Raw genomic sequence first — 23,141 nt, 5'->3', positions numbered from 1 at the left:
ACGCATAGTGGGGAGTCGCAGCCGCTAAAGGGGGGCCAGCGCCGGCCCACATGGGGTTCCGTTAGACTGCAGGTGACACCCCTCAAATATCAGCCGAGCACCCCTTTTTGGTCCCTAAGCACCCGACAGGGTGTCAAACTCCCAAATTAGGGTGTAAAATATAGCAGCTCAACTCCCCTATTTTTCTGATATAACTCCCCATATTGTTCCTGACCCCCACGCGGGGAACCGCGCGCCTTCAGCAGGGCATGTCTCAGAGAAGTTTCACTCCCCTATACTTCCGAAAAACTTTCGGCGAGGATTAAATGTCCTTCGGAACGAGAATCTCAGACTATATTTATAACCGGGTGAGGAGTTACTCTTTCCGTTCGCGGCCTTGCGGCGCCCTGTAGTGTGCACGACCAACGTATGACACGGTAATCAGTCTAGATATCATCATGATATAGTTGGCCACTCTACGCTATGCACGCTTTTGCCTTAGCTCCAAACATGCACCAGCCATTCGTGAAAAACAGGTCCCGATTTTACCAACTTTAGTTTGCGCCATCTATCGGTAGGATTTGAAGCTGAAAACACGGGGTGTCACTCCAGGATAATGACACCCCAGAGGGGTTTCAACGGGGGTGTCTCAGCGACACTCCAATTTTTTGGCCTGCAATTTTTGGGGAGTTCGCTAGCCGAACCTCTCCCAAGGGGGTCATGTACATTTTTGAGGCGTCAAAAGGTAATGGGGCTCCCGTGTCGAGTGTCACAACACCCATGACATCCTAAAATCATGAAAACGGAGCCTAATTTAGGAGTATTTTGGAGTATGTGGTGTCAGATTGTAAGAAATGGGGTTCCCCGATTTTTTTCAGTGCACGCTGTGCATTAGACACATTTTTTTTTTGCCGGTACCTAGATCTGGCTGTGAAAGTAAGGCTCGACGCCAGCTACATAAACGTAGAAAGCAACGCTAACGTATACAGCCGTTGCTGGAGAAATGTTTGTTATTGTTCTTCACATGCCCATTGCCCAGATGTAGGTATGTGGCGGAATGTGATGAATGACGTGGTTGATGAGGAAGTGCAAGAGAGACGTAAGCAGAAAGAAAAATATCGAGAGCGGATACGGAATATCGAGACGTAAGCAAAGAGTGAGGACCGAGGAAAAACAAGGGGAAGTCAAAAAAGGCCACGATTAATAGAAGAAACCACGCTAAATAAATACTGCGATGAGGATCTCCTTCAGCTATTATGTGACCCAAAAACGTTCTGTCTATTTTTTTTTTCGTTCCAATCGCAAGAGCCGTCCCACAGTCCCTCTCATTAGCGAGGACTTTTTTACTGGCAAGAGCGAGGGCCAAACACACGAATATCCTATCGGTATGAGAGCCACAGAAGAGCCACAGTTCGAGTTGACGATGCCGGTCGGCAGTCATCCGACTCGGTTTGACCAGTGCCGGCACAGGCGGCCTCTCCAATCGATATCCGCGCCGCCGCCGCCGCCGCGGGCGCCGCGGTCGGGTCACGGGCTGCCCAGAGCTCTGCCCGCCGGCAGTGGCGACATCGCGGGCGGGCGGGTAGGACGCGCTGCTGACTGCCCCGGGGGCACGCGGCACGTGGAAGTGTTCGGGCGGAGAACAGAGCAGAGGTAGAGAATAGCGTACAGTGGCGAAGGAACAGACAGAGGTAAGTGGGTTGAGTTCGGGCACTGAACACGCTAGCCGCTTCCAACTCTCGACTGTCCGTTCTATAATGTAAGTTCTTAATCTCGCTTCGTTGAAATATGCCCTTTCAGTTAATTTACTTTCAGGTACGTAGGACGAGAGGGTAGGAGAGGCATTGAGCTGAGTCGACCAGGAACTGGCGCGTCGCAGACTCGGGTAGTTGGCGGAGGAGCGGGGGCGCTGCGGAGTGCGGCGGGACAGGTCACCCGTCATCCTGCCGGTTAAACGGTCACCATCACCACGGAGGGGTAGGTACGCCGCTGTGCGAGCTGCTGCTGCTCCCCGGTTATGTGAATGGAGTGACCAGCAGTCTGTAACGGGGTTGTGTGGGTGAGCTGGTCTTGAGGATAAAAAGAGGTGGTTGTTTTGAAAAGAAGGTCTTCAAGCGTCTTGCCAAATTGCAGAAAATTTTTCATCCTGCCAGCCGTGGTTCCTTAATGACAAATGAGGCTTGTCAATTGCGTGGACACGTGTTCATATTTCATGAGCCGTTGCTGGGTCGGTTTATTCGTTTTGTACACCGCTGCAGTTCCCCAGAGTCTGTCGTGCAAACACGTCCGGCTCCTGTCACAAGGCAATGGCGGCCAAATTCCCCCGAGACCCGGCCCAATCGCGCCAGTATAGAGAGCTTGCTAAACGACCAATCGAGGCGGCGCCCCTCCCCCTCTCCGGTGGGTATGGGGCACCTATATATCCTGCCGTCGAATTTAATCTCCAGCTAATTTGCTTGCTATCGGCTCAGCAACACGGTATGCGACTGAAATATATCTACCTGTCTTGGCCTTGACCTTTGGCTGGGAGGCTTGTGACGCCGCAGTTTGCTGGCAGTGCTCAGCTGGAAGTTGGGACCGCAATTAATGTGGCGAAAGTGTGACCCAATGTAACCGACTTCCTTGGGGTACACTCTAAATAACCAGTCTCTGACCTCGGAAAATAATATCATCCGCAAGTTTTTTTATTCGTCCTAATTTTTTTTCGCCAGGAGTGCCTCGGTTGTGACCTTTGCAGTTACGCCTGAAATAAGCCGGTACCACATCAGCCGAGGCTGTAAAATACAGATAGGCCGCGGGGCGAACTTGGTAATCATCCCGAATTCCCGACCCAGCTCGCCATAAATTGGTATATCCAGGGGCTATTTCGCCGGGCCTGAATTTAGAGCCGGCCTATATAGGGTCTGTTCCAGTCGCACTTCCTAACACCCCTAAACTCCTCCAAGATTGCTTCCCTGTTCCAGTGGCAGCTCTAGCCCCTACAAAGCCAAGGAGGGCCCTGCTCCAACCTCCTCTATCTTGCTCTTGGAGGAGTTTAGATGTGTTTGGAAGTGCGACTGGAACAGACCCATACTCGTATGCCGCCGGGCCACTGAGGTCCGACCTGCTCAGCGCCGCCGCTCGCTCGCTCTGCAGTCAGCGGATAGGTGCCAATGGACGACAAAACGCCGCCGGGTTAGAATGACTCCGTGACTCGTCATACTCTCGAGTGTTGCCGCGATGTAGCTTTCATCCGGTCTATTATGGAAATGGGATGTTTCCCTGCAGACAGAGCTGAATGCGTGAACGATGCCTCTGTCGTTAAATTTTGCAGTTCCCGGATCAGTGGCATAATTTAGTGGCAAAAGTTTACCTGTCTGCTGCATTTAGCCGGCACGGTAGGCATAAGGTCTACCTTAACTCAGCTCCAGTGACATTTCCAAGCCTATAGTTCCCTGGACTCTGTCAGAGCTTATAGTGGCAGGTGGCGCCCGTGACCGTTTCAGGTCTAATTGCAGTAACAGTGAATTGACGGTCGTATGGATAGGACCTCCCCCATTCGCATCAGAGCTCATTTGGCAGCCGATGGGGTGAAGTATATCATACATATACCTATCGACCGCAGATCTGCCGTTGGTTTGCTGCGTCGCTGGATTGCGAGAAGATGCCGCGCATTATTCTGACTCGAGCTTTTGATTGCGTTACGCAAGTACCGGCTACGCTTAAACAGAGTTTGTGAACACTTACAAATGTTAAAGTAACTTTTACCTATGCTTCTAGATGCTCCAAGAAGGAAAAGCTCTTTTCCCTCCACTTGCTCAGCTAAATCCCAGTTTTTCTGCAACATAGGAGATCTGGCACAATGTAAGCAATGTTTACGGTTGGTCAGCAGTGGCCCGTCCGCCGGAAGAGCGCCACTTCCGGTCTCCGGGACCGCTGCCGGCGGGACGCGATAACGACCCGGCAGAAATGATGCCGGCGACGAGTGATGAGTGCCGCCCCGTTGAGCCGGTCCGGGGAGGCGCATTATTCCGCAGAGTCGGAGGCGCCATTAGTATAGGTACTGCAGCTTATACGCACTCGCAGAAGGAGAGAGAGAAAAAAAAAACAAGACGAGGAGGAAAATGCGTTGTTGGTTCGTGCGCTATATGATTCCATGCTATCTACATACACTGACCTGACAGTTAGAATACTTTGCAGAGAAATTTGCATGGTAGCAGATTGCTGTGAATAAGCTGGATAAGTTATAAGAATGATCTGGCTATGGCAATTATTAATTGCTACGGGTTCTTGCCTTCGGTGACAAAATTGGAGACGTTTCTTTGATCTGACGAAATGCAGGAAATGTAACATGATAAGAGCCTGAGCTCAATGCACATGCGGTTACTTAGTCACCGTTTGGATTCTCATGCTATTTTTATTAATCTGTTGGCATGACAGTGCTATTTTTACGAAAATTGTGATTTATACAGTTTTTTTGTGATACGACCTCTTTGTAACATGTTTCTTGATAATGACGCGTGAGCGATGAGCGTAATGCTGTAATATAACTATTTGGCCTGTCGACGATGGTATGTAAGGTTTAGGTTACTGACTCCATCGCCTCTAATGTGACGACTCTTCCACAGGGGCCCGTCCGTCCCCACAGCGCGGTGGGGGTGGGTGTGCTCCTCACAGTGCGGAGGGGCCCGTCCCCACAGGGCAGCACGGACGGACCCCCTCCCACAGCGCGGGTGAGATGGCGAGGACCTGTCGCCGGCGGCCGCCCACCAAGCACCCCAATCACCAAATGGTGTCACCCGGTGTCCAATAGCTGGCCGGCGGGACGACTTTCCACTCCGACCCAGGCAACTGCCCCCCCCCCCCCCCCCCACCACCACCACCCCCGGGTCCCCGCCGTCCGCCATCGCCACTCTGTCTCCCTCTCCTATACATAGGTAGCTACGGACAGGGAGAGGCTGCAGGGAGCTGATGAAGTAGCTGAAACTATACAGAAGAAAAATATAATAGCAAGGAAATTATTCATTAACATCATGCAATCTATTGATTTTAAGGGACTAAAATTGACCATTTTACGTCCCATTCGTTCAAAAATGAGACAAAATCCAATGTTACCATGACGCTTTAAAAGATTCATTTATTTGTTGTCGATTGTCCAAGTTGCACATCGCTACGCAACAGCCAACAAGCAAGCGTTTTTGTCTCATCTCATGTGGAATGCCATGAACTTTAAAAAATCGCGCGTCACTCGTCAGCCTTGTGTTGGCCTTTCCTACTGATAGTAACCGTTTCCCCATTTCTGGTTGTTTTCTTCCGCCCGTACCGTAGGGCTTCGGTGCCCTGCGGCACAGTCCAGCAGCCAGTAGGCGTCTAACACCGGCACGTGCAGTCTCCATAAGACGACAGGCTGTGTGTTACCTTACCGGCCGGAGGGGATGCCGTCTCCGCTGTCACCGCCGGGTTTCGGTGGATTGTGGTGGATGCGGTCAGTGGCCTTCCTGTGGCAGTGTGGTGTAGTTCACTGGTCCGGAACGGTGACCTGCGGAGTGCGGACGGGAGCAGATATGTCTAAACGGCCACCATGTCTAATGGAATGGCCGTTTATGACCCTAGAGTCTGCGAAACAGAACACATTTGTTGTGATTCAGAACGGGATTTGTTTGCTTCTTAGAACATTTTAGATATACATATGTTTTTAACGTCTTAGGTGTGAGTAATGATATGGAAAATAATAATGTCTATTTGTACCGATTCATTAGCATGCTTCTTTTTAGAAAAGAATTTGGTCCCCCTGTATTGGACGGGCTGCTCTGTGACGGCTGTTCTCAGGCGCGATCCCACTACTGCCCGACACGGGTACTTTTGGCTGCTCGGTCACCCGCCTGGCCCGGTACGCACCTCCTTAGTCAACCTGGCGACCCCGGACTCCTCCGGGGGCCCCATATTGATGCCGGGCTTAGTGCGGACACCCGATCGACACAGACCGCCGCAGAGCAGGGCTCCCGCCCTCAAGAGATCCACAAATCCACGCCTCCGAGTAGCCGGATTACAGGAGCACGCCACCACTCCCAGCGAATGGACGACCATCGTCCGTCGGTTTTCACTTTTCACTGTAGCATTTCACTACTTGGTGTGAAGAGAAGTGTTATGTAGCCTTTTGAACTTGTATATACTTTTAATGCTTATTGTATAAAGTAGTCGTATAAAGTAGTCAACCAAACCAAGCCAAAGTACCTATATCATAATAGTATCATGTTACAAAATATGGCTACCATGCTGAACCCAGTGATTACTATTTATAACAGACATGTGGCGGCCCGATTCCTCTGTGCCCGGCTAGCTCAGTCGGTAGAGCATGGGACTCTTAATCCCAGGGTCGTGGGTTCGAGACCCACGTTGGGCGTTGCTTTTCGCATTGCCGAGCCCCTTTACGCAGGAGCTTTCTCTCACCAGCTGCCACATTACCATGTTACATTACTTCGCTCTATTACTCGCTACTTCTTTAACTTCGCAAAAGAAACCAACGCTGATCTAACCAGGCATGTTTGATGTTATATTGCTAGTAAACTTGCCTGGTCCCCAACTGCTAAAGTAAAAGTAGGTAAGAGCATGAAAACGACCGATCCTGCCAGGATTCGAACCTGGAATCTTCTGATCCGTAGTCAGACGCGTTATCCATTGCGCCACAGGACCCCTGCCATTAGGGGGAGGACCCCTGAAATCGCGGGGGGGGGGAATATAAACTTTAATAGATATGCCGAGAGGTCCCCTAAATGACTAAATTCGCTTTAGACTGGCATCCGCACTTGCACTATCAGTGGAATCAAGAACATTTACTTTTTTCTTTGTCCCCCCTGCCGGATCCGCCAGTAGACCACTAAGTACGAGTTTGTAGCGAGCCGAAGCAGCAATATAGGTAGGTATAGGACTGAAGTGATCAATTAGGTATTCGCTTTTTACGACACGAACTTCATTCACTTTATGTCGGGCCGACAAATTGTCAAAAAAAAAAAAACTAAAGCTCCGGCACGAATCTGACCAAAAATGTCGAAAAGAAAAGGCTGCGCTGGCAAACGATGCGTGTCTGGCGTTTATTTCTCTAGAATGAAAATAATTCCAAGATACCTCAATTTATATATATAAAAAATGCAATGCAAAATACCAATAATTAAAACATATCGTGGCATCTATGATACCATTCCTGCTATTCTTCATTCGACACGCGTGTCGAAGGCGTACGGTGTAGACTGCATCATGCAGACTGGCATAAGACGTTACTTTCATTTGCCGCACAAATAACTCCTGCGTCTCTCCCTCCTTCTCCGTCCTCCGACGTTCCCACCAAGGACCGCTGTCGTGCAGAGATCCGGCGGCCGCAGCGTCCCGAAAAGTGTCCCCGCCGTCTATTCAGGGGGAGAGAGGCGGAGTGTTATTATGTCCGGGATACTGTCGGCCACTAGGAGCTTGACTAGGAGCACATTGATTGTCGGGGGGGGGGGGGGTAGCCGTGTCCGGCTTATGCATCGGCGGCTCTCAACGTCCCTCCCCCCATGGGGGTGGGGGAGGTCCTATACCGAGAACACGTAATGAGCCGAGAAAACGCTGCCTGTCCCGTCCTGTCCCGTCCCGTCCGTCTCTTCCAATACCCGGACGGAACGGGTGAGACTAAATGCTTACTTCGAAATCTAAGCTGCGTTGCGGCATTGGCGGTTATGTGCGGCGTGTATGCCGCATGATTAGTAAGCGGCGACCACTAAATTAAAAACTCAATAGCTTTGACCTGTTTTCAATGGATAACACTGCATACCAAAAATGTCCATCGCTCTCGTCATAGGATATTAAGATTTAAATAACTAACTTATCTACATCATTGTTTTGAACCAAATTAATACTCAGCCGCGAACGTATAAGGTATAAGCCCTTGCCGTTTCGCTCCTGATCAAGCTAGAGCTTCGCGGAAAAAACGAGCGTGTTGCCCGTGACGAGAGAAAGCCGATGATACCCAATTTTAAGGTCCTAGGTCATCGGTTGACCTTCCAGGTCAGGTCAATGACCCAAAAGGCGGGAAAATTGGGACCTGTTAGAACGTCGTAGTGTGGTTGCTATGGGGTTTTTCGGGGTGCTGATCACGAATATCATGCTAGTTTTGATCACAGATGATGTCTTCATTCATTTAGGCCAGGTCGGGTTAGGTCAGGTCAGGTCAATAACCTAGTTATTTAAAGCTAAATATCTTATGACGAGAGCGGTTGACATTTTTGGTATGCAGTGTTATTCATTGAGAACCGGTCGGAGCGTTTGAGTCTTTAATTTAGTGGTCGCCGCTTACTAATCATGCCGCTTACTAATCATGCGGCATACACGCCGCACATAACCGCCAATGCCGCAACGCAGCTTAGATTTCGAAGTAAGCATTTAGTCCCACCCGACGGAACGGCCACAGCGGCATGGGTGTAGAGCATTATTTTGAAATGTGTCGGGACAGGGGGCATAGTAGGTACATAGATGGAAATATTTATATACACTGTGGAAATAACGATATTTCGTCTATAGTTCGTTTTTTCAAAAGGACTCTGGCTCCAAGTATGTTTTTCGAACAAGCAGGTGTTTTATCGACCAAAACGGGCAAAAACTGAACCTGAGAAACTCGAACGTCGCCTTATTTTAACATGTGAATTATTCCCGAAAAATTTCATACCTGCGTTTTGGAACAAGACATGAGAACAGTGGTGACGTCATGCTGTGGAACTTGTATTGCAATGTAATGCATAACTATCATGGAAAGAACTGCTTACTCGATTCGGGCCTCGGTAAGAGCAAAAACGAAGTTTTCCCAAAATTCGTTGGCAATGAATGCTTTCGTACGGACATTGGGTGCCAGCTGCCACCAGTGACGTCATCATAGTATGCACATTTTTGAAAACACAATTTCCATGTACGTACCGAGCACAATTTGAAATCGATCATTTTTTCGGCAAGAAATTCTTAGCCAGACGCTGAAGTTGCCAAAACTCACGTGAGAGCTTCGATAATGAACTTTGAGCCAGCGTCCTATTGAAAAAAACGAACTATAGCTACTAAAATGCCCATCTACGCTGGAGTACGAAAAACATCATCTCACGCGTTAAATGTACCTACATTTAAATTTGGACATGACCACGTTCTCATACAAAGGCTCTGTTATTTTCTGTGATCTGAGGCCTCTTGCACCAAACTACTTACCTAGGTAAATTCCGATTTTACCTAAATTCTCTTGCACCAAACTACCCACCAAAAAACGCTACCGTGAAAATCTACCTAGAAATTCTACCGAGCGGCATCGGAACTTACCAGTTGTTAAACTCCGACCGGCTGTTTTCCTCTTGCACCGAAAGCCGGAAAGAAGTACTCGCGGAGAAATTTTTGACGGTTTGACGGTAAACGCGGGCTTCCAAAATAACTAGCAAAACCTTAGGTAAAATGATTCAATTAGAAACAATAGGCACAATACACGATAATCCACGGGTACTTTTATGTAAATTAGGCATTACAAAATGTTTAGACAATGATAAATCAATGTTTTATGAGTGAATAATAATATAATTGACCAAATGCTCCATGGGTTCACAGAGGTGCTTCTCCGTACCAAGGCGATAAACCTCCGTAGCAGAACAGTCAGGTTGAAGACTCACTCGTTGCCATGGAAACGAAGCTTATTTGTTCAAGTAATTTAATATCAAAATAACTTCTATCGGTATTTACGTAAATGAAAAATGATTTCATAATACCAAAATGTATATTAATAAAAACAATATCAATTTAATTGTTTTCTTTAGTTACTATTTGTTTGCGCCCACAAATAATTCGTCGTCGAACAGCCAATCAAAACAAATCCTAAAAACGCGAGCTGTCAACTTTACCTAGGTAGGAAGGTAGGATGGTGCAAGAGAAGTTACCGCCGTAGGTAGTTTTACTAGGTAGGTATTTTGCCGGTTCTACCTAGCTAGGTATTTTGGTGCAAGAGGCCTCTGGACTAAACAAAAATTTATCCGGTGTCCTTTTTTATGTCGGGCTCCGTCATATATGCAGTCCAGATGACCACGCGATTGCTGAGATGGTCTCACAAGGATGCTTAGCGACTGATACCAACTGATAAGTGACAGAAATTGAAAGCTTACGGGAGTTCGGAGTCCATGACTTCTCTCACGGCTCTGGAATGGGAATGTAAGGGAATCATGTTCTATCCCACATCGTCTCCGACAGTCGACACGCATCAACACCGGCGGGTCAGCGGCGGTGGGGCTGATATCTAGAGATAGGTCATCACACTGATGCATGGGTGCCATGGATCACGCGCGTCTGACCTCCCTGGGTCGGGGCGGTGCGCTGTCAGAAGGCCACAGAGTCCAGAGACAGATCGGCTTCTTGTCGAGGGCTATACAGAGCCCCCAGAGACGGATCACTCCGTTGTGATGTCAGGCAGTAAGTACCTACTTATACTGTCATATTTATGGTCCATTGTAAGCTGAACGATATTAATATATCTGTTACGTTATGCATCTGGGCGCTAGATATTTGTAGCATATTGTATCTGAGGTATTTTGGGAAGGCTGAGATTATGGGTTACGTTTTTCACATGCCTACCTACATATACTCGTATTATGCGCCATGCCTGAAAAAGAACACTTTATATCGAGGTTCTTCGATGAAGTATTTGATAAGTTTATTAAAGCACTGTTTTGTGTACATCTCTTGCGATCTTTGAAACGGGTGATTATCTGATTTGTACTTTATTATGGATATTTTCCAGTTGAGAAGGAGAGAAAAACAAAAAAGGGCAATTACCCCTTTATCCCGACCCCTGCATCATTTCAATTGAAGGCCGTCGTTTCTTACGTCCCTGAACACATTCTCAATCATGTACATACATGACAATAAATGTTTTGTTTTTGGTGATAAGAAGACTCAGAACGCTTACACCATTTACCCAAGTTATTTTCATACAGACGTTGTTGCCAAGCCCCTTAGCCCCACACCGTTGTTGCAACTGTCAATCTTATGTCCGGATTACCGATTAGAAGCATTTGTTTTAAGGTTGTTTTTATTGTTTCAGATTGCACTGCACACTAACAATAATAACAACAGCTCAGGACAAACGGATAGGATATAGTGAATTCCAAATGAAGTCGGATACCGAGGCTAGTTGATGATGTTTGAAATATATATGTAATGTCGCGCCATGCGTTATCGCAATTATGTAACCTTTTTGTGTCATCTTTGAAATGCAGATAGGTATGCTACTTCATCTATCATGCAGCAACAGGGTCCAACTTTCGGCCGATCATGACCCCCAAAAACTTCTTTTTGCATAGTGATATTTAAAGCTGACTATTTTTAGGTAACAGAATGACTGAAAAGAAAGAGGGAGGAAGGAGGTCGTCGGTCGATCCTTCTGCGACCGTTCAGAAGCGAAGGTGCTCCAGCTTTCGACTAAGCCCCTCGCGGCGCATGTCCAGTCGGATTAACCATCGCGACGTGCATTAATGATCAAACACAACTAAATGAAGCTATTAGTGACGATAAGGCATCATAGAACCTGTCCTTGATTGAAATGGGCACGACCAAGTAGCTTAGCGTCCTTCCTTGCACACATTTCGAAAATCAATAAGGCGTATGCAGCAAGATATTTAGCCTTTGGAACGTCGGTGTTTTGCGCATTCACTATTCTGTTGAGACAGGTATAGGTGCATTTAGTGAGTGGCCTTTTTCATAAGCCATTAGCCATCGTTGACCTCTCTGCCTGTGCATTTACCGTTGATCTCCCGTTCCAGGTGAACAGATGGTGCGGCAGCGACCAGAGGAGTCCTTCAGCTCCGACCAGCACGGCAGCACCCTCCCCGCGCCATCAGAACCGGGGGGACCGGGACCGCCGAGCCGGACTGGCAGTAACCCTGCGGGGACAGACCGACTGCCGACCGCGGGCTCAGAGTGCCACCCTCCCGGGACTGCGGGGTCAGTGGCTAGCCCTCCCGAGCCCGCGGGGTCAGAGACAGTTTCGCTGCTGGCCGACTGCGGCCTGCGCAGCGGCCGGCCGCGGCGGCTGGTGCACCCGCTGGACGAGGGGATCGCCGGCAGTTTCGTGCAGTCGCTGTTGGTGGTGGCCGCCAGTCTGACGGTGGGTATCTGTCTGACGGTGTGCGCGCTGCTCGTGTACCCGGTGGCGGCGGCGGCGCGCCGGCTGGCCGCCGTCTGCAGCCACCACCTGCGCCAGTACCCGCTCAAACACCGGCTGAGCGTGGCGCTGGGACTGATGGCGCCGCAGGACGCCCAGTGGCTGCTCCCCGGCGGGCCCGTGCAGCCAGTCTACCAGGCGCTGCTCTTCTGCCCGGTGCCTTTCAGTCTGTCCTCCTTCCGCGCCGCTGTCGAGGGCCGGTTGCGCGTGCGGGCGGCCGCGGCGCCGGCCTCCGTGGGCCGCCTGTTCCAGAAGGTGGTGCCTGTGGCCGGGGGACTGGCCTGGGTGGACGACGAGAGGTTCAGTATCGAGTCGCACATCAGGGCCGGCCCGGAGCTGGCCAACACCGCCGAGCTGGGCCGCTTCGTGTCGTCGCGCCTGGTGCTGCCGCTGCCGGCGGACCGCCCCCTCTGGGAGGCCGTGGCACTGCCCCTGCCCGACTCAGAGGAGACGTGTGTCCTGCTGCGGGCGCATCAGGCCCTGTCGGACGGCGTCGGCCTGCTGCGGGTGCTCTGTCACGCGCTGGCCGACGCGCCGGCCGAGGAGGAGCACATGAAGCCGACGTTCGGCAGCCTCACCTACTCGTTGAACGTGCTGCGCGCGCTGTTCGTCACGCCCGTGACATTGGCGGAGTGGCTGGTGACCTCCCTGCGGCAGCGGAGGCCCGCGCCGGCCCTGCGCGACTGGCAGGACGCCGACGTCAGCCTCGGCTCGCTCAGCTGGGAGCACGTCTGTCAGGTGAAGCACGTGACGCGCCAGTCGGTGCACGAGATCCTGCTGGCGCTGACGGCTGGAGCCTTCAGAAGGGAGCTGCAGAGGGCTGGCCTGGCTATCCCGCCCGACCTCAAGGTAAGGCGATGGTATCTCGTAGACTGGTGTGATGTGAATCGGTTTGGTTATAGGATGAACCAATGCAGTTTTTAACAAACTTCGATGAAGATTCTCCTACGCACGCCTGGCAACTCTGAGCTTGAGCATCAAATCTTATTAATACATGTAGGTAGGTATAGTGCTGCGTAGATCCTATAGACGGCTGATGGCTGATGCGATGCACGCAATACTTGAAATTAGTTCCGATTCGAAGCCCTTACTTCTAACGCTGAAATAACTTCAATCAAATCATTGCCTCTTGCTTCCACAATCAACTCTGGGCAGCAGTGCATTGGAATGCTGAAATGCATTGCGTGCAGCATTGCACACGTTAATTGTGTGCTGTGGAATGTCAGCAGGCGTGTTACACAATGCTGCACCCACTGCGTCATTTAGACGCCCACCACGGGGCAAACATACAGTTACGGATCAATAGACGCTGTAGGACAACATCCTCGTATGAAGTGCAGTGCTTTCTAGGGTCTTTAGCACATTTTGGTGACACTATTGCTCGCTTATATTATATAAGTTTCAATGTTGCCATCCTGATATATGTAAAGGTAGGCACATTTCTTAATTAAGTTGCAGCAATTGTGTGAAGTTTAACATTAGCCATTAATGGCCTTTGTGGGAAATTTTATGCAGCTTTGCCACAAATCTTGCCGTTTTTCGCGGATAGAAAGCAAGTGTAATCGGCAGGAAAGGCATTGTTGCCCCCAACAATCAATATCTGTGTCGCATTGTGCGCACGAGATTTATGTTGTGCGTTCACCCGCGAGCGATGTGATGACGGACGGTGGGACGCGGGAGGCGCAATATCACGTCTCCGCAGCCCCGCAGCTCATTTCTCCTGTTGTCTGGGCGTTAATAGACGGTGTACACACCCAGTTATCACTCTCAGCACGCAGGCCGTGTCTCGGCGGGCTGCCGGCCGGGCGGGGCTAATGGGACGGGTCCACGAAATCCCCCCGCGCGTGGCGTGCGGCCCAAAGACGATCGGGGATCACCGGCGGCCGTATCAGGCTGATGAATGGCGCTCGTGTCGGCGGCCAGGGTCGCTGCTGCTGATTGGTGCAGAGGCGGCGGCTCTTTCTTTGGACGGGCTTTGCGGGATATAGAGCGGGAACAGATAGTGGGGTATCAGAAAGCAAGCCTTCTGCTATTTTACTCTGCACGCTACTTAAATGCAATATGCAGCAATTTTGATTACACGCTTCGTTGTAAACGGATTTTAAGTGATGAAAACCGTTGACATAACCCGGAAAGTCCTTGCAGTCTAATGAGAGCGGCATTTTGCCGTCATTTTAGCGATAATTCTAAATAGTTCTCAGAAGTTGAGAGATAGCAGATGCTGTAGAGCATCGAAGATTATTTCTGAAATGATATGTGTATTATGAAAATATCACACCATCTTGACAACTCAATGAGCAGTAAGCACATAGCACAGTATAATGTAAGCGAGATAGTCACCGTAAGTGCATCTGGGCACCCGATGATTAAATAAGCGACAAGCATCACATCCCTCATCGCATCAAATCTCCGTTATATACTTCTCAGTTCTGGCACTATGAAATATAGAGGACAGTGAGAGTGTCCAAGGCGCACTTACTCGAAAAAAGCAGCAGCAGACGGCCACTTCTATCTTTCACCGCGCCATTTGACTTCTCAATAATGCCTCGATATCACATAAATTCCCGCAGCATCACACCATCACTCCCCAATCACAGCGCACATAACAGACAAACACGACGCTCGCCACCTTCTAGCGCCGCCGCCCGAAGATGTTGAAGCCCCGGTTGACGGTCTGCGCTTGCGCGTTGGAGAGGTTGATGTTGCCGAAGGGGCTGTTGAGCTGCAGGTTGCTGGCCAGCGCCAGGCCTCCGGACAGCGACACACCGCCCGGGCTGTTGCGGTTCTGGGTGACGACGTTGGCGTTCACCTGGGTGATGCCGTTGTTGCCCTGCTGGCCGCGGATGACGTTGGCGTTGGCCCGACTGTTGGACCTGCCGCCGCCGCCGAGGAAGTTGCCGATGGTGTTGATGATGGGTCCGCCGAAGCCGCGCCGTCCGCCGCGGAAGCCGCGCCGTCCGCCGCGGAACCCGCCGAACTGAGGGGCCGCCTCACTCGTCACCAGCATGGCTGCCAGCACCAGGAAGAAGAGAGTCCGAACTGAAACTGGGAGAGACGGACGACACAGCCGGTCAGAACGTGGCCTGCCTCGACACTTCATTTCATTTAGGAACAAAATAACGTAGTTATTTAGTCATGAATAACGTAAGTTCGACAGACAGTAATTCATTTAGGATGAAATATTTCGATATTTCACTTAGGATAAAACACTGAAACATCCAAAGGCTTTAGCTTTAATAGCAAATGCATCTCTGCCAAGTTTAGAATAAATAATACAAATCTGCATCGCGTGATTTTTTTATGAGAGATGTTTTAGTGAGCTAATGAAAAGTTTGTTTCGTGTTTGTGACCTCCCCAATGTCCCAGCCAAACTCACCCATGCTGGTGCGCTGAAGCGGGCTGTGCGATGAGGGAGAGCTGGAGAGAAGGTCTGTTGAAGGTCCTGGCCGCCGCCCAGTTTTATGCGCGCCGCTCGGCCCGGCGGGCTCGTCTGGAATTCCCCTCCCCCCGGCTGGACGCGGCTGCGGCTGGGTGTGGCTGGGCCGAGCAGGGGAGGAAGTGGGGCGTGCCCCGCTCTCAGGACCCTGAGGAGGACTGGTGGACTGAGGTGGCCCCGAGCTGTAATTGGGACAGCCCGGACGTCTGACCGGCACCCTGTCAGGAATGTCCGGACCGGTGGGGGAGACTGAGCGGGAAGGCGACTCTGCGTCACACCGGTCCCTGTTTTAGTGAGGTGGACGGAGATATCGGGGCTCACGATAACCTTGACGAGTGAGCTGAGAATATACAAGTCACTAAAAGTTCACATACTCATTTACATATCTGATAGTTCCATCGGGCGGATGACCTTGTGAGTTGTGGTAAGTACCGTTTATCGATAACGAGCAAGAAGCACTGCGAGTTTCCTTAGATTGATAAAATAACGATTAACCGGAAACATACGTGTAATACACATGGTAGATGCATGCGTAAGTGCACACAATCACATACAATGTTTGGTAAGAGGGAAACACTTTTCGAACTGCCGAGACACTCCTTGTCTCTTCTGGTGTTTTACATATCGTTTTTCAGCAGCCATTCTTTTGTCGAACTTATATAAGTTTAACGACCTACTTGCTGATCCCCTTTAACTTAAACGTTACCAGCGTATGCGGTACAATTCTGATAGCTCATTCTGCTGCTCAAATGTATGCATGTATGTAATGTACTTGCCGTATGCATTGAGAGTACGTATGCCAAGGGGATGCCTACCTAATGTCGTTATTCGTAGTTACCTTTGATACTGTTCTACTATATCCCTGGAGTTCAAGGTAAGTACGACGCTTTATTTCATTGAAAATGTGATTTTGCCACTAATCGTTGATTGCGCAACGTCCCCTGTTGAGTTTGCTGTTGACAGGCAGCATATTTCTGAGGAACTCGAATAATTCGTCCTGTTTCCTTCGACCACACGCATTTTGCTCATTTTTCCCGAACACCGTTACAGAGTTGTGCAATGGGTCAAATGCCAAGTAAAGTTCATTGCGTTTGTTCGCTCGTATGCACAGAAGACAGCTCTGTTTTGAATAACTGACTAAATTCTTCAGAGTTCCCTAGGGTGAACTTGCCTTAGTAGGTCACAGGTTACTTGCCACACTTCATTACATACATTTTATGACAGGCTGCGCGCCTATACCGCTGCCCGTTCTGAAGAATGATGTTATTCGTGGGGTTTGTAGGTCTGCAATCTGCATTCCATCGATTGATTTCATCTTCAGCTATTCCGTGCGGGCTAATCGCCGTTTCACTCAAACTACCGGTATGATGCAAGCAAAGCATTTTTACAAAACGGGCTTTATATATCTATCCGAGTTCCTTTGTAGGCCACTACCTACTTCGTAAGCCTTGCTGACTGGGAATGTTCCAGGATGTAAGTACCGAACTGTGAATTTCCCGCTAGAATTGACAAAAAACGCACTCATACAGCTAGAAACGGCCTAGTTAGCTCCACTGGCACTTCATGACCGTCCGACTTCCCGTCACATGCCTACGTGAGTACTGCTCATGTTTGCGCCAATAGGGATAATAGTAAAGCAGCTGCAGTTAAACTCTGAGAGGAGGGTAGATGTTTATTCGTTTAAATAATGCGCAGCGTGCTTAGATGAAATGTCATTAATATAAGCATATACCGTAGAATAATGTTTTTAGATTGGTCGTCATTATTATATTCCATTGCGCATAAATTGCGCCAGTGCACTGGCGCAAATGAAATGTGCACTACCGAAATGTGTAACACTGCAGTGTTACACATTTCGGTACCTCGTGAAATGAGATGATACGACAGTCGCAGTCGACAGACGACATAAGTGCACTGCGTGAGCACCGTTTTGTACTTAAATCTACATTCCTGTTACACCGCGCCGGCTGACAATGAGCTGCGGAACTCACTTAGTGAGCTGTGAGCTTAGCGGGCTCACATAGGTCCTTCACACATCTTCAACACCAGCACTCAACCAACACACACCTGACAAACGGTAGCTAGCCTCTCTGGAAGAAGTTTCCGAAGCTCTGTCCCTGGTTGACGGTCTGCGCCTGCGCGTTGGAGAGGTTGATGTTGCCGAAGGGACTGTTGAGCTGCAGGTTGCTGGCCAGCGCTATGCCTCCGGACAGCGACACACCGTTTGGGTTGTTCTGGTTCTGGTTGACGACATTGGCGTTCACCTGGGTGATGCCGGTGTTGCCCTGCTGGCCCTGAATGACGTTGGCGTTGGCCTGTGTGTTCGAACCGCCGCTGTTGAAGCCGCCGTTGTTGAAATTGTTGAAGCGGTTAGGACGGAACCTGTTAACCCGCGAGTTGCTGGGGGGGGGGGGGGCGTTAAACGCCCCCACTTTTTTCGCCGGGCCATAGCATAAAAACGGCGCGCCGCAGGCGCGCCAAATTTTGGGTACCTGTAGGGAATTGATTGAAGTTTATTGTGACAAAGTTTCAAAAAAATCGGTCGGAAAATTTTTGAGATATCGAGGTTTTAGTGACGTCATGATTTCTGAGTTTTCGACCAAAAACGGCATATGTTCAAAAAATCATATAAAATCACAAAATAGACATATAGACATGCCGTAAACGCCATTAGACTGCCAATACCATGGAGAATCAAATGGCTATCTTCGATTATTGATTATCGTTCGGCATTTTCCAAAATCTTGAACTGAATCTTGGCAATTTCTCGTGACTACTTCACGACCATGATACATGAATTTCTTAAATTGAACTTTTTTAGCCAAACACGTACACATATGATAAAATGAATGTCACCATCGTGTTCTACGCCCCAAATTACCCATAAAACATGTGTCACAGGCTGCGAATATCAGTTTTGATTTTCGGGGATTTGTGCCTGCCCGGTTGACCTGACCTTGACCCTGACCTATGCTTGACTGACCCCTGCATGGAGCTGACACTCTTGTAGGCCTTATATGATGGATTGTGCACCGTTTTGACAGAGTTTATGACGAAAGGCGCCCATTGCGAAGTCCTGAAGTCCATGCCACTGAAAGCCCGATTTTAGGTGTTTGACCTGACCTTGACCTGACCTGTGACCTCAAAATTCAACTTAAAAGTACTCATCTGAAGCGTCTCGTCGCGTTCTTTCGTTTGCCGCCTCGTGCGTTTCGCTGCGCCTATTGGTTCTCGAGTTATCGGCTGGGGGCGTTTAACGCCCCCCCCCCCCAGCAAACGGTGGGTGGCGAAATACCCCAGCAACTGCCGGGTTAACGAAGCTGCTGGGCCTCTGGAAGCGGCGCCGGTTGTTGTTGAAGCGCCGCCGGCCGCCGAAGAACCTTCTCTGGGGGGCCGCCTCACTCGCCACCAGCATGGCCACCAGGACGAGAACAAGCAGAGTCCGAGCTGAAATCGGAGACAGCGCCGTCAGCACCGCGGGGGACGGGTGGGAGACCGGGGCGGGCCAGTCGTCAAGTTCACACCACTCGGTATGTGGCACGCATGGCGTTCATTGTTCAAGGAGCTGACTGAGCCAGTATGAGATGCGTTACTGGCGCAACAACTGAAGCGTGGATGATGGTAGTTATCTTTTAAACGTTAATCGGTGCTTTCGTTTCAGCCTTTTAAATAGCTTGCTTTTCTTAAATAGCATGCTTTGATCACAAAAGATGAATGAAAATCGTTATAGGTATATCCTGATCGGACATGAAGCAAGATGGACCAGCCGAATGCGCTCAGTTTTGCCTCTGCAGACTCGTTCTGTAGTTAATCATGCTATTGTTTTGTCTTGCTGACAACAGATCACGGCTCCCAGTTTAGACGACCATCACGTGTCTGACCCACACGGTCGGCCGTGAACGTGACCTCCGGGTCCGAGCTTTGACCCGGCTGAGTGCTGGGTTTTACCCGGCCATCTCCGGGGCTCAGTCCGGCGGCAGCACTCGTCCATCATCTCTCCTCCACTCGGGGCGTCCAGCGGTGCACCTCCGACTGCGAGGAGAGCCGCCGCGGGGCTCGGCCAGCGCCTGACCTTGGGTACGCTCGTCGAGTGTTCTCCCGACTCGATAGTCCTCCACGCTACGCCGCGCCCCGGGCCGTAAAAACCGGACAGGGAAGAGGAACAGCTCGCGATACTCGCGATCTATCGCGGGCATGAAAACCAGAACTGCCAGTCGATCGGTCCTGCCGGCTGTGGTTAAAAGCTTGATGTTTATGACGGGATGATGGGCTACCACCTGATGGCTGCCACATGATGGGCTGCCACCTTATCGTGATTTCAGCCGTGGTTCTGGATGACGGTGGAAAGCTTGGGAGACAAAGGATAGCCATTGTGCTAAAGTGATCAAACCGCGAGTTATATAACATCTTTGACGGATGCTGTGCTCATCAAGGTTCCTGCAGTTAACATACCTCCGTGTCACTTTCGGATCTCGGTGCTTGCTGCAGCGACTCAGAGACGTTCAAAGGAGGGTGAGCTGGTGGTTCCGGAACCATTAATCACCCTCTGGAAGCCGCGGGCTCACGCCGATGCCGGACCAGCGCGAGGGAAAAACGGTCACCGTTAGTGTGACCTCGTAAGCTCAGCCCGGGACGGGTTTTCCATCCATGAATATCAAGAGCTGGGACGTCTCGAAGAGGAAGTGGGGATTCAGTCCCCAACAGCTGAGTGGTGGGGACAAAGAAGCACAGCTTTTCCAACTATGCGTATGTGCTGTGTGAAAGGATGTCTGCCGTCCACACCAAGTTAGTTAAACCTACTGGTAACTTTGCCATAAAGAATAGGAAACTGGGCCGTAGCAAAATATGTTGATGAGTCGAAGAACATACCTATGGGCCTCTCGGCCCTATTGAGATTCGCTCGGTGGCATGGTGTTTACCTTGGCCACAATCCATACTGAGCGCGTGGCGTCGATCCAGTCTGGACCGCGGACTGCATGGGTGCCCCGGTGCAGGGCAATGTGTCGTATAAAGTCAGGCGAAAGAAGCCATCCCCTTGTGGTTCCAAACGCCTTACCATTGGCGTTGAAGTATTTAAAATACCCTTTTATAGAAATGACAGTTAAAACATCCGTCATATTTTGAATTCGTCTACATATAAATGTCATGGTCTTTAAGTTAAAGTCATTTGAAGAGAATGCAAAAAAATCTTCGATCTTAAAAGGCACTCGAAAATTACTTAGTCTGGCGTACCCACACATTTGTTTCAGTTTTGAAGCACAAATAAGATAAACGTTTTAAGTTCCTTCGGAAGAGACCAACCACTCACAAAGCTCACAGTATTGCACAGTATTGCACTTCTAAGTGCAATACTCGAACCCTAACCACATTTTACGCCTTCCATCTAGTCGCTGGAAAAAACACCTCTCGGCACCACTCTAACCTGACCCGGATGTCCGCGCAGCAGGGAGCGCACCATTGCACTGCACTGCACCACCGGCCGCGGCGCTCGGCCTCTCTCTCGGTCCGGTCACTCACCCATCGCGGTGCGCTGAGGCGAACAGAGGTGACCGTCGGGTTCTTCCAGCAGCGGGCGTACAACTGAGGCGCTGCCGGCCGGCCGGGCGCGTTTTAACAGGGCCCCCGGGCTGCAGAGAGGTGCTGCCCCGCCGGGCACGGGATTCCCATACCTGGGTGAGCCGCAGTGACGCGGACACGCACTGAGGCAGGTGGACGGCGAGCGTGGCGACGACGGGGAAATACAGAGGACTGACGCCGACTGATTAGGTGAGATATTGGTAGAAAACGACAAGGAAACGACAAGAAACGACAAACTAACACGATGTATGGAGCAGGGAAACGACAACAAACAACATCGAACTACATGAACCCTGAAATGATACCAAGAAGCGTGAAATCATTGGCAAAACGGCATCGTCGAGCTAATGGCAGTCGGGAGGTAGGACGGGAACTGGTGAAAATAATCAGAAACGGGGGACAGTAAGCTTCCGCTGAACCCTTGGACTGAGCAGCCTGTGACTAAAAATAACCGACCACGTGGAGATCGGCTTTGCGCTGTTTTAAATCAACCGATACCGATAAAAACCGATAAAATCAACCGTTTTAGTTGGTTATTGGGCTAGCAGGGGAGGCCGGTTGGCCGGCGGCCGATGAGACGCCACCGTCCCGACCTGGCAGGTGGAGCGTCTCACTGCGGGGGTCTGTCCCAGAGGGATAGAGAACCCCTCTGCCGTCCGTGGCCGGCAGTGCCGCGTCTCGCTGTGGGGGCCTGTCTGCGGGGCCGCGGCCCTCTATTTGAGGACGCCGGGACTACTGCTAGGTCTGTGACAGGATAAGGCGCTGGTATGTGACCACGCTACCGTTCTGGGCCCTCACCGCCTTCCGGCGGCGAGGTGTGAGTCTGCCTGGAGGTTTGGTTTGGTGTGCACGCAAAGTGAATACATTGGTAACTTTAAACTATGATACATTTTAATTAGCCTAAATTCATTCATCTATTTACTGTTTAAGTCGCTGGGGCGTCCTAGCCGAAAAGTAAAACATCTGATTTGGTACGCGTTATTGTACCGCTGCCGGGTATCAGTGAATTTTTTTTCCTGCGATACCGGCTGCTAATCTATCATATATATAAATTTTAATAATAAAAACGTTACGGTAAATGCATGAAGGTCGCGCAGAATACAGACTAAGCGCATAAGCTGACCGGCAGTCACGCATAGCAAACACAGCTTAATTACTGCACATACCTGTGGGTTGTGGAACATCCCACAGGACTGGAACTGTGATCCCGTACAAAGTCGAACCTCGTTCATATGATGATCTAATAACGTGGACCTAATTTGGTCGCATCCCCAGCTAACAGTACCAACACAAGAAAAGACACCTGAAAGATCTTCTTCCCAGCGAGGCAGTCCAGCGCCACACTATACCTGTATGTAGCCGATCTCGGATTCCACTCTCCCCCCCCCCGTTCCACCTTCCTCCGTCTGGGTTTCCCAGCCCCGCTCCGCTCCATCTCCAACGCCCCAAAAGCGGCATGACGTCTGAGGCCTGAGGTCCGAGGTGGAAACCAATGACGCCGCCTGGAACCGGCGAGGAAAGAAGAGGGGGAGGGGGATTGGGGGATTGAACTGAGAGGGATAGAATTGTGGGGGATAGAAAGTGAAGCTTATTGCATACATGGATAAAAACAATCGAAATATACAAATCTTGAAACAGGCAGTTGTGAATCATAAAAGAGACATCAAATATAACAGCCTGGCTGGTAAATGGTAGCATCAATCATAGCTAGGTATGACCGTGAAAAAGATGTGTTTCCCTGAGCATGTAAACGACCATGCGGTTAGTAAAAGTGAGCGGGGCTTGTGGATAGCCGCCGTCGCCGCATTTATTCCAGAACCTTGAGAACCTCATGCTCCTCTTGCATGCTTGGTGGTTGCAATGCTGTTCCGGTGTTCAGCTTTTGATTTAATGACTGGTTCAAAGCTAACTCTTTCATGCAATGCTTATATATTTTTTTCGATTTTATATAGTTGTAGA

At 50.1% G+C, this 23,141-nt stretch overlaps 3 protein-coding genes and 2 non-coding genes across 6 annotated transcripts in view; 2 read left to right on the top strand and 3 right to left on the bottom strand.

Annotated features, from left to right (window-relative positions):
- Nucleotides 1-1,561: 1,561 nt before the first annotated feature.
- The window catches only part of LOC122381504 (putative diacyglycerol O-acyltransferase Mb3761c), a 32,576-nt gene continuing 10,996 nt past the window's right edge, over nt 1,562-23,141 (top strand). Inside the window, exons 1-2 of the mRNA XM_043365748.1 lie at nt 1,562-1,670; nt 11,769-13,018. Of these exons, the coding sequence (XP_043221683.1) occupies nt 11,777-13,018 (1,242 nt within the window). The 5' untranslated portion in view covers nt 1,562-1,670; nt 11,769-11,776. The remainder of the gene's footprint in view (nt 1,671-11,768; nt 13,019-23,141) is intronic.
- On the top strand, nt 6,289-6,361 carry Trnak-cuu. Its single transcript has one exon. It is a non-coding gene; the product is annotated as a tRNA-Lys (tRNA).
- Nucleotides 6,579-6,651, bottom strand: Trnar-acg. Its single transcript has one exon. It is a non-coding gene; the product is annotated as a tRNA-Arg (tRNA).
- LOC122381516 lies at nt 14,411-15,655 on the bottom strand. Its single transcript, XM_043365778.1, has 2 exons — nt 15,546-15,655; nt 14,411-15,214 (listed from the first exon to the last, which is right to left on the bottom strand). The coding sequence occupies exons 1-2, from the start codon at nt 15,547-15,549 to the stop codon at nt 14,802-14,804; spliced, it is 417 nt and encodes a 138-aa protein (XP_043221713.1). The 5' UTR covers nt 15,550-15,655; the 3' UTR covers nt 14,411-14,801.
- On the bottom strand, nt 17,264-21,262 carry LOC122381509 (putative uncharacterized protein DDB_G0286901). 2 transcript variants are annotated; one of them, XR_006256534.1, is made up of 4 exons: nt 21,123-21,262; nt 18,922-19,052; nt 17,452-17,995; nt 17,264-17,402 (listed from the first exon to the last, which is right to left on the bottom strand). XR_006256534.1 is itself a non-coding variant. In XM_043365767.1 (3 exons), exons 1-3 carry the CDS (start codon nt 21,124-21,126, stop codon nt 17,687-17,689), a joined length of 444 nt encoding a protein of 147 aa, XP_043221702.1. In that variant the 5' UTR covers nt 21,127-21,262; the 3' UTR covers nt 17,452-17,686. The 2 variants fall into 2 exon arrangements, 1 of the variants encoding a protein (XP_043221702.1); XM_043365767.1 differs by lacking the exon at nt 17,264-17,402 and having other exon boundaries at nt 17,452-17,989; nt 18,916-19,052.

The sequence above is a fragment of the Amphibalanus amphitrite genome, unplaced genomic scaffold (assembly GCF_019059575.1).
Source record: "Amphibalanus amphitrite isolate SeventyFive unplaced genomic scaffold, NRLGWU_Aamphi_draft 000011F_arrow, whole genome shotgun sequence".
In the NCBI taxonomy this organism is placed as follows: Eukaryota; Metazoa; Arthropoda; class Thecostraca; order Balanomorpha; family Balanidae; genus Amphibalanus; species Amphibalanus amphitrite.
The sequence above is the reverse complement of the archived record's forward strand: the minus strand, read 5'-3'. Positions and strand labels throughout refer to the sequence as shown.